Source organism: Ahaetulla prasina, chromosome 1 (genome assembly GCF_028640845.1).
Source record: "Ahaetulla prasina isolate Xishuangbanna chromosome 1, ASM2864084v1, whole genome shotgun sequence".
NCBI classification, from domain to species: domain Eukaryota; kingdom Metazoa; phylum Chordata; class Lepidosauria; order Squamata; family Colubridae; genus Ahaetulla; species Ahaetulla prasina.
In genome coordinates this window covers 141,443,160-141,454,370 of record NC_080539.1, presented here as the reverse complement: position 1 = coordinate 141,454,370, position 11,211 = coordinate 141,443,160, and the positions used below count along the sequence as shown (strand labels likewise).

At 39.3% G+C, this 11,211-nt stretch overlaps 1 protein-coding gene across 1 annotated transcript in view; it reads right to left on the bottom strand.

Annotated features, from left to right (window-relative positions):
• Positions 1–3,089: 3,089 nt before the first annotated feature.
• The window catches only part of COL21A1 (collagen type XXI alpha 1 chain), a 116,438-nt gene continuing 108,316 nt past the window's right edge, over positions 3,090–11,211 (bottom strand). Inside the window, exons 29-30 of the mRNA XM_058176888.1 lie at positions 5,855–5,932; positions 3,090–4,377 (exon numbers count right to left, since the gene is read on the bottom strand). Coding sequence (XP_058032871.1) covers positions 4,190–4,377; positions 5,855–5,932 — 266 coding nt within the window. The 3' untranslated portion in view covers positions 3,090–4,189. The remainder of the gene's footprint in view (positions 4,378–5,854; positions 5,933–11,211) is intronic.

Here is an 11,211-nt window from a genome sequence, read left to right as displayed (position 1 = left end):
CTCATGTCAGGAGCACCTGTGGTGGCCCGAGCAGTCTGCCAGTGAAAACGGGCTCCCAAGCTCTGTTTTTGGCTGCGACAGCCTCCTGCAACCCTCTGCCAGGTAAAACGGAACTTGGGAGGGCCATGGCCTGCAGGTCTTGAATTTGATACCCCTGCTCTAGGCCCTAGAGTCTGGGGGCCATCAGGAGTCATGCAGTCCAGACAATGATAGCTCTACTGAAGATCAGGATTTAAAAACACATAGAATGTACCGGTAATTAATTGTGTGTGTGTGAGTGTGTGTGTGTGTGTGTGTATGCGTGCATCTTTGAGTCACTTTCCTGGTGACTACCTGAAATAGTCCCTGAAGTTTTATTTGCAAAATTTCCAAAATGGTTTGCCCTTGCATTGTTTTCCCTATGATTGACTGGCCCTAAGTCATCCAGCTGGTTTCATGCCCAGGGCATGACTAGCTCTCACTGTCCTCCAGTTTCTAACCTGATTCCTGAATCAGGAACTAGACCAAATTGGACATAGCAGCCATACACACACACACACACACACACACACACACAAAACAACAACCCACCATCTAGGTATTATGTTTGCCTATTCAAGAATTTAATGTCATAAGTGCCTTGTCTGTTAAGTGTGAAAATATAATGATGAAATTTCAATTTTATTTTATCATCTGTTAATATAGAGAGGTAATAAAAAACTGATTCCAGGCTATACTGGTTTGGGGGAGTAAATAACGTAATTCATATTTCTAAATTACAGCCAAGAGTATATTATCTAAATTAAGGGATGGCTCCATTCAGTGAGCATTATTAGTGCCAAAGTATTTTATTTTGCTGCCATCTGCTGGTTATTACATATTAAAGAAAGGAAGACGTTCATCTAGCACCTTTTCAAGCAACCATATTAGTGGGGTGGGGAAAAGGAAAATTTGTCATTTTCTGATGGTAAAATAAAAGTTTCAGATTTTACAAATTAAAGCTGCAAACTATCATAGCTGTTATTAGATTTAAACCTTTGCTTCTTAAGTCTTAATCAAATACCTTAATCACTAAACCACATTGACTCTAAAGTTATATTTTACCATTTTTTTTACTGTACACATTTAATTATAGACTGAAAGCCTAACCAAAAAGCAAAATCCATAGAGATTCAGCCTCTTGCTATACACAATTATTTGGGTTTGCAATTCTTTTGCGCCTGGTCTTACCATTGACTCACAGAGATCTTTTCACCCAGCCTCTCTGAGAGCAAATGTGCTGCCTAATGGACTGATTTCGCCCCACAAGGGGCAGTGTCTCCACCAAGCCCCATTTTTGTTCTCAAGGAGACAGGGTGAAAAAGTTCCCCCAGAAATCTAGGCAGATTAACTTTTTGGGGTAGTCGGCTGGGAAGATTGCACATGGCGATCACATGATAATCTAATCCAAGGGTAGTCAACCTTTTTATACCTACCTCCCACTTTTGTATCTCTGTTAGTAGTAAAATTTTCTAACCGCCCACCAGTTCTACAGTAATGCATCGTGTATCGTCGTCTGCGCATGCCTCTCGTGCATCGTGGATTGAGTTTGGGGGAGGGGCGCTGGCTACCAGCTCTGCTTGTCTGTTACAGCTCGGTGGTGTGGGGGGAGATGCGCGAGCTATTCTGGGATGAGGCTCTTTTGCTTGCGGTCGCACTATAGCACCATTTAGTTCCAGTTACATAATGCGAACTAAACTTATGCGCGGGCATAAGTTTAAATTTAAATTGTCACGGGGAATTTTATGAAAACCTAATGTAAATGTTTTTAAATAATGCTATGAAATTTTTTTTTAAAGTCAATTAAATTAAAAAAAAGGAAAGTGCTTCAGTATCAGATATAATCCCTCCCGCCCACCATGAAAGCTGGAACGCCCACTAGTGGGTGGTAGGGACCAGGTTGACTATCACTGATCTAAGCCATAAGAGCAAATGAGTTGCCAACTGCCCAAATCACAATCAGATGACTATGGAGGTAGAATGGCTGTAAGTTCAGGCATGGCTTTTAAGTTCCTTTGTTCAGTGGTGCCATAATTTTAAAAGATGGCTAAACGAATGGTCATTAAGTAAGGAATACCTGTACTGAAAATTGGGAATCAGAGCACATAAATCCTTCTGAAAACGTATAAGAGCGAATTAAAAACGATATTACTGTGAGATTTCAGATGAACTGGCAAAAGACACTGATGAGGTCTTTCTGGATCAGTGATCAATCTTTCAAGGAATCATAAAAAAAAATAATGATAATCAGAGACTGAAAAAGTAACCAATCTTTTAAAAAGATTCAAAAAGCCGTAGATAGGCTTGAACAGTTTGCTGAAATAAATATTGTAGAATTGAATTTTACAAAAAGAAATGTTTTGCTCCGTATCTGGGTTAGAAAAAAGTAAGCCACAAATGAAGTATTGGACAGACTTGGACTGGCATTAGTACATGTGAGAAGGATCTTCATACTCTCGTTGGCATGAAATTAAACATGGAGCATGATGCAGCTGCTAAGAAGGCAAATGCTATCTTCATGTGCCTAACAGGTGCATAGAGCCCATAACACGAAATAATTAATTGAGTCTACTCTGCCCTGGTGAGACCTCAATTTGAAATACTATATCCAACACCAATTAAAAAAAGGAGAGTGCCAGATTGAAGCAAGCTACCAAAATGAGAAGGGATCAGGAAACCCTGTGAAGAACAATGAAAGCATATGGGTATGTTTAGCAGACAGAAAAGACTACTGTGGAGAGATAAGATAGTAGGTTACAAATAACTGGGGAGTTGTTGCATAGAAGAAGTGGGCTTATTTTCTATTGCCCCAGAAGATAAATCAGAATCGATGCGTTAAAACCAAAAAGAGCAGTCTGAAAGTACAAGCTGTCAGTCAGTGGAAGAGGTTGCCACGTGAAGTGGTATGTTCTGCTTCCTTGGAGATCTTCAGAACAGTGATTGGATTGTCATCATAATCTAATAGATCTAACAATGAGCAAGGGTTGGATTGCATTCTCTATATCACTCCCACCTCCCCAATTCTATGAAATGGAAATAAGACCCAATAAAATCACTTTTGTTACCAGAAACTCAACAAAAATTTATTTAACCTTGAATGTCAAGCATATTACAAATGACGACAGAAAAACCAGCAACTGTAGCTAGTTAAATGCAGTTTACGCTTTGTGTAAATGCAGTTTACATGAAATCTTCGCACTAATATTTAACACCAATTCAGATTCTGATGGAAACTGTACAACTGAGTTGATTATGATGCCAGCACATTTCTTGAATGCATCTTATTTTACAAAATGAACACTGAAAAAAAGCAGCATCGCAGAGACTGTAATTATGAAGAAGCATCAGAGGTCTCTTGTAAACTTTTGGTTTGACATTTGTAATTCTATAAGAAAAAAATGGTAACCTCACGTTCTGTAATCAGGATGAACAGATTAAATAAGGTTATGCATTACTCTGTGAGGATTTGCTTTTCAACAACAGAAAACCTTTGCCAGACTATACTTAAAAACTAGCATTTTAAATGCACATTTTAGTCTATTTCAGAAGCTTCCAGAGATGTTTTTCTTGTGGATAGAAGCATATAATTGAATATTTTGCATAAGTTCATTAAGGTCAGCATAGCTAAAAATACATTGCATCAAATTGCTCAATGATAAATTAAACATTGAGAAACAGAGAGTTTGTGTCTTTCTCAATATGAAAACCACAGAAACTGGGGGTATTCATCAACATGTGAAATAATAACCAGCAATGTTCCGTTAAAATTAAGATGTGTATATGCCGGCTGAATAGAAAAATCTTCACAGTGATTTACACTCGATTACCAAGTGCAGAGAGCCCAATCCAGCCCATGTGCTGCTGGGCAAACATAATTATCAAACCAAACTCATTGGAGAAAAGAACTGGAATACAGAGAGTGAGCCATATTTGACAAGCAGTCCTGATTTAAGGTAAGGAGAAGAAACTGCTGTCGCTATTTTATGTGATAACTAAATTCAACTGGATCAGAGCCCCTAAATCCCATATGCTGAATATGGTAATTTTTTACCATATTTTTATACACCCTAAGAGGTACTTTAGTTCCTAGGAATTGAAATTATTGCCAATTTTCTTCCTGAGTCTTGAAAGATCATCAAGGCAAGCACCAAGGCTAATTTGTCACCTCAGATTAATAATTTGGTCCCTTTCTAAATGGGTCTCTTCCTACAATTGCACTGAAGCACAGAGATGGGTCACAAATTCCAGGCTGTCCAATTTGCCCTGGGATTCCAGGATTTCCACGTTCTCCATCTTTCCCAGGCTCTCCACGTTGTCCAGGACGTCCTTCTTTACCTATCCCAGGTGGGCCTTCAGGACCTAGACAAAATATGGAATGTATAGTGAAGAATGGTTAGCACCCATATAATATTGTAGTTGGGTAAAGATCAGTAGCCTGAATTATCCCACCTAGATAACTTACCGCCTACTGCTTAGCCCTGCTCTACAGCTTCAGAGCAAAAAGACAAGTTATGAGGACAATCGTTCTTACAACTATACCATTACAATAACCTTCCTCAGCCATCAGATTCCATGGGATCATGTCCTAATTTTGTTCTTTTCAGTCTTTCAATCTAAAAAATATAATTGCCTTCCCTGAATAAAATAACTTCAAACCCTGATCCCAATGGCAACTGCTACAGAAAATGCCATTCAATCAAATTAAGCTTCAGGTAGTCCTGAAGTTATGATGGTAACTGTTCATCACTAAGCAATGCGATTATTAGATCAAACATCACATGACCTTATCACTTAGTGACGGCAACCCCAGAGCTCCCTGTTGCTATTATTAACATCATCAGGTGAGGACTCAGACTGGCCCAAGCCATTCTCAGCTTGGTCTCTCCCAGCTCTGAGCCTCAGTAAGGTAACGGACTACTTCCTCCACTTCCTCTTGAGCTCCCCAATCACCATTCTCCAGATGGTGCACCCTATCATCGCAATGCTTCAGAAAGCCTTTAAAAAGTTGCTGAGGCCTTCTGAGACATTGGGAGACTAGTGCACCCACCATTCTCCAAATGGAGCATCCCATTCTCACAATACTTCAGAAAGCCTTTGGAAAACTGCTGAGTCCTTCCAAAGCATCACAACAATGCCGTGGATATTTGGAGAATGGCACAAAAGGCTTTGAGAAGAAGGCCTGGTGGAGCCAGACTGGGCATGGCTCAGAAGCAGCGGAAGACAGTTAAGGTCAGCTGGACATAGCAGAGCCTGCGGAAAACAGGGTGGAGGCAGGTGGGGCTCTTTGCTGGGGCTCTGGGGTAGTGGGCTGAAGTATGTGGCCTGAGGCAGCACTCTTCAGCAGGGGCTCTGGCTTACAGTTTAAGATTACTGAAGCCCCCAGGTGTCTACCACTAAAGAGTGCCACTGTGCAGAGCAACCAAAAGAGCAGAGATATGTGTATGTGTGTGTTGAAATAGACAGGTGGAAGGATTTGTGCTCTGTGGTCATAAGTACAGATGGATGCAAAGTGCCTGGATTTTGATCATGTAACCATTCTTCTTCTTATGCCATCATCCATCATCAGACATTGGCAATCATGTTGGCAATCCTGTTTTTGTCAACAGCCATATGAAAAAGTGCTGCTGAATTTTGTCCAAACCAATTCATGTGAACATTGCAATAATAATAATAACTTTGGGGACCAGGCATAAGTACCATTTTTTCACTGCTGCTATAACTTTGAATGTTCACGTAATAAAAGATTGTAACGTGAGGACTACCTGTATGCAGAAGTAAATTAATGGTTATATTCACTAGAAAAACCAACAGAAATGTCTCGCTTCCTAAACAATACCTGGAAGTCCCTGAGGGCCTTGAATCCCGGGGACTCCAATACCTTGGTTTCCTTTAGCTCCGTTTTTTCCTGGTAGTCCTACAAGATAGGAAGTATGGGAGATCATTTATTCTCAAACAGTGTATATTAAGATATATTTCTACAGTAGGTTACCATACAGTGTCCTGGCTCTACCTCCTACTGGAAGTTAGCAGATGGAGCACATAATTTTGTATTTTTATAATGGATATTTAATCATTCATCTGCAGCCTTAGAAGAAACAGCCTCAGTAACTCTGAACATCATTTAATTGACTACATAGATTAGTGGTGTCAAACTCATGGCCCATGGGCCAGATGCATCACATGCTGGCTCCGGCCCCACCCAGTTTATCAAAGGGGGGGGGAGTCCCGATACATCACATGACACCACCATGACAACACAAGTTTGACACCCCTGACATAGATGAATTAAAGGTTTGTTCCAAAGAATCTGATAGTTCATGGCTATAGGACGAAAATCCACGTACCACAAATAAACCCTGTACTAGAAATGAACAGAAGAAAGACAAGAAGAGTTACTACACAAGCCTTTGATCCATGTGGCTAAAATTGGAAGATGGAGATTAACTTTTGCAATGATACAAGTAGTCCTTCACTTATGACCACAACTGGAACCAGAATTTCAGTCACTGAGGTGGTTGTTAAGAGAGTTATGCCAGATTCTACAGATTCTCTTTCGCACTGTGGTTGTTAAATGAAACACTAAGATCATTAAGTGAATCAGGTGGTCATTGTGCACATCCAGCTTTCTTCATTAGCTTTGCTTGTCAGAAGCTGACTGGGAAAATGGAAAATAGTGGTCATGTGACTGCAGGATGCTCCAAATATCTTAAATACATACTGATTACCAACTGCCCCAATGTTGATCACATGTAAAGATGCTGCAACAGTTGTAAGTGCAAGGACTGGTCACTTTTTCAGTCCAGTTGTAACTTTGAACAGATGCTCATAAGTCAAGGACTACCTATGCAGGTAGGTAGCATACCTTATAACAATTCATTTAGTGATCATTCAAAGTTACAAGGGCACTAAAAAAAGTGACATGATCGTTTTTCACATGACCGTTGAAGCAACTCCATGATCACATGATCCGAATTCAGAAACTTAGCATGGTTGCAGTGTTCTGAGGTCATTTTGTGATCTTCTGACAAGCAAAGTCAATGAGGAAGCCAAATTCACTTAAACAAATGTATTACTACCTTAACAATTGCAGTGATTCACTTAACTGTGGCAAGAAAGGTCATAAAATGAGGCAAAATTAACAAATGTTTCAGCAACAGAAATTTTGGGATCAATTGTGGTTGTAAGTTGAGGACTACCCATATACAGTGGTAAATAAAATGGCAACAGTCTGATAGCTCTGCTTTAATTTATTTAATTTATTTATTTTGTCAATCATATATAAGACAACAGGTAAAAGTATAAACAGAATTTGGATATATGAAAAGAGTAAGTAAAAATGAATATTAGGACAGGGACTGTAGGCATACGGGTGCACTTATGCACGCCCCTTACAGACCTCTTAGGAATGGGGTGAGGTCAACAGTAGACAGTTTAAGTTTAAAGTTTTGGGGTTTGGGGAAGAAACTACAGAGTCAGGTAGTGTAATCCAGGCATTGACCACTCTGTTACTGAAGTCATATTTTCTGCAATCGAGTTTGGAGCGATTTACCTTGAGTTTGTATCAAACTCATGTTTGAGTTTGCTCATGTATTGTTGTGGTTGAAGCTGAAGTAATCATTGACAGGTAGGACATTGTGATAGATAATTTTATGTACTATGCTTAGGTCAGACTGAAATTGGCGTAGTTCTGAGTTGTCTAAGCCCAAAATTTGGAGTCTTGTGGCATAAGGTATTTTATTGCGAGCATTGTTGTTGTTATTATTATTGTGAGCATAATTGTTTTTTTTTATTTATTTGAAAAGTTTTACAAAAAGAAATAAATTTTTCTCCCCCCCATCCCCTCCCTCCCCCCTCCCTCAAAAAACCCCCTCCCCCCAGACTTCCCGGAGCAAACACAAGGTATAGTTCAAAAAACTAACATTCATACATTAAATTTTTAAAGTCTAACACAATTATAATCCGTCTCTTTCGCATAAATTGTGAGCATAATTGTTGATATACTTTAACTACTGTCAATGGGTAGCAGCTTATAGTAATGTTGGTTAAATAAGGAATGAGAATGAGTATCAGTCCTTTAAGATACTCAGAAAACACATTTGACACTTTTTATCTTCCCTATTAAATAGATTTTCTTTTATTGCCCTAGTTGTCTGCTATGAAGAGGCAAGCAACTAAAGGTATACAATGATGTCACCATGCAAATACCGCAACTCCCATTCTTGTATCAAATGTTGCACTTTTGGGAACTAATATAGCTTTGAACAGTCTCTAAACAAATAGCCATAAGTTGAGGACTACCTGTATATAGTTGTAAATAAAATGGCAATAACCCGAGAACACTGTTTTAGTAATTAATTGCTGATGTGTTATTATTTTGGTTTGCTGCTTATTACTGCAGAGCTTGGGGTGTGGTTTTTTTGCTGCTAACTATTACAACTGGAGTTCAAAAAGCTTTGTGCAGATTGCAAGCAGTTTTTCTTGTGCGTTAGCCTTGTATTTATGACAGACATTTTCCACATAATTGCTCTCTCTTGGCTCAGGACAACCCTCAAGGAAAAGTGGCAATTTTCCCAGTCTCCCAGTTTAAAGCGCACAAATGTCCACTCCATTTCTTTAAGCAGGCAAAGAACCCACTTTTTAAAGGGGGAGTTTGTGAAACAACCCGATCCCCAGGCCTACATTTTGCCTTAGAAAACTACCGTTATGAACTTGTCATAATGTTAGTCAAACAATTAAGTATGTACGATTGGATCGTTTAGCAACGTATCATTTAGCAACAATATGAAAACAATTTTAAAAGCACAGGCTTATAGATGTGGGTATCACAGAGAAAACTCCCTAATGAAGGCAAAAGACAACTCCATTGAGTCTGAAGTGAGCCCTTCAGGTCTGTGAATTATTTAGATAGTGGGAGGCTCCTAGGGGGATTTTGAGGGAAGAAAGATATCCTGAATCAATAATCAAGAAAAGCATATAAGAGCAATTGCTTCAGGACTGACCAAGTCCCATGTGACAAGGGCTGTGGCCTATTTATTTATTTTATTTACTTATTTATTAAATTTATTGGCCACCCATCTTGCTTTGACACTGAGGGGCTTACAGCATTAAAAATATTAAAATCATCAACAATAAATATTCCTAACCCAATAAAATGACAGTACCATCAAACTATTGTCAAAATACTTCAAAAAAGCATTTCTTTTCTTTTTTTTATCAAAAAAGCTCAAAATTTTGGCAGGTTTTATCAATAGAGAATCTTAATTCTTGGATCCTTTTCTCTCTCCTTACTTAGTGAAGAACTTTCCTTGATTTTTTTTTTTCTAATTACTTCTTCTGCATCCTCCCTGCTAAATAAAATCTTGCATTTGTTATTTTTGCATATCCTACGACCACCCATGAGGTTTGAGTGACACACCAGCATTCACCAAAACCTGACAATGATTCTCAAAAGCGCACTCATTCGCACAAGATTTTTGGAGGCTGTGGAGACCACACAAGAATGGTGTGTGCTTGGAAAGCAGAGAAAATCCCTTTAGAGGGAGAAGTAATTAAGAAAAAATTGGAATGTGCAGAAATGAATAGATTAACACTGGTAATTAAAGAAAAGGAAAAATTGGAGTATTTTAAACTATGGGGGCAATTATATCAATGGTTAGAGAAGATAGATAGATAGATAGATAGATAGATAGATAGATAGATAGATAGATAGATAGATAGATAGATAGATAGATAGATAGATAGATAGATAATTGATGAATTAATATAAACATAAGAAATTTGGGAAGAATGAAGTTAACAATCCAAATGAAAATATAAAGGTATGATAGAAATACAAAAATGATGGAGGAGGGACTGGAAGACACAAAATATGCACTCAGATGAAACACTGAATGATTAAGGATGTATTGTTTGTTTGTATGTTTGTTTGTTTAAAAAAAATAAAAAACTTTTATTAAAAAAAAAAGAATGGCGTGTGCTTTTGCGCAGCCTCCAGGCCTTCTAAAAATTGTGTGAGGACAGGGTGTGCCTTTGAGAGGCTTTCTGAGGCTGCAGAGGCTGTGGAAGAAGTGATAGTCTCAGGTTGGAATTAGGAAAATTTGTTAAAGGAATTGCTGTTGCAGTTGCGATGGGTACAACAAATGGTGGGATACCACTGCCTAGCAACAAAACAGTTGCAAGTTAGAAGGACACTCTAGAAGCTAAGGTATGTAATATATAAACTCTCATAACCTCTAACTTATTATAATATTAAAAGACACACCTCTTTTGATAAGAAAGCTAATTAAATAAACATGCGATGTATGAAGAAGGAGGGTAAAGTAGAAAAATCCAATCAAAAGAAGCATGTGTCAAGGAACCCAATGTGTGATTCTTAGGACGTTAACTTCCTTAATCACAACGGTATAAAATTTGTGCATTGTTTGAGGTCTCGGCTCCTTTGAGGCTGGGACCCTTTTGCTGGAGTACTCCAATAAAAGAAGCTGCAAATGCCATTCCTCGTGTCTTTATTGGCTTTGGCACCAGGCTAGGACCCAATTTGGGTACAACAGAAGAGCATTCTCTGAAAACACTTCAAGAGCAAAGGCCTTAGGCGAGCAGGAGCAGCCTCAGGTAGGCCGCAGGGCCCGTCAATAGAAAGAGAAGGCCGCCTGAAGGAAACCAGCACTTGGCAGATCCCGGGGAGCGCTGAGCTGTGGGGGCAATTGCACCAGCAAGTGAGGTCCAGGCCTTTTGGAGTGGCAGCAGTGGCACCCAACAGGTGCTGAAGTCAAGGCCCAGGCCTTCACTTCAGATCCAACCTCAGTGCTGCTGCCCAGTGAGGCTATTCAGGGCGGCCTAGATGGAGGGAAGGGAGAGAGATAGAGAACTGTTTCGCTTTTGTTCAGGGAAGGGGAAAAGAGATACAAGCAGAGTCAAATTAGGCGTTTTCTGAATTTCTGACACACCAAGCCCAAAAGGTTTGCTGTCCTAAGGCAACCCTTTCTCATTATTTTATTTTATACCCCCTTTCAGGCAGCATGGTGCTGATGGGCTATGTTTGGTGACCTTATTTTTTAGCCCACATTTCTCTACCACATGTCACTGATGAGCCAGGGATCTATTTTGGGGATTCAAAGAATGGATGGAACCTCAAAGTGAAATTTCAGTTATGGTACAACTTAATCAGTGCTATCTATCTATCCATCCATCCAC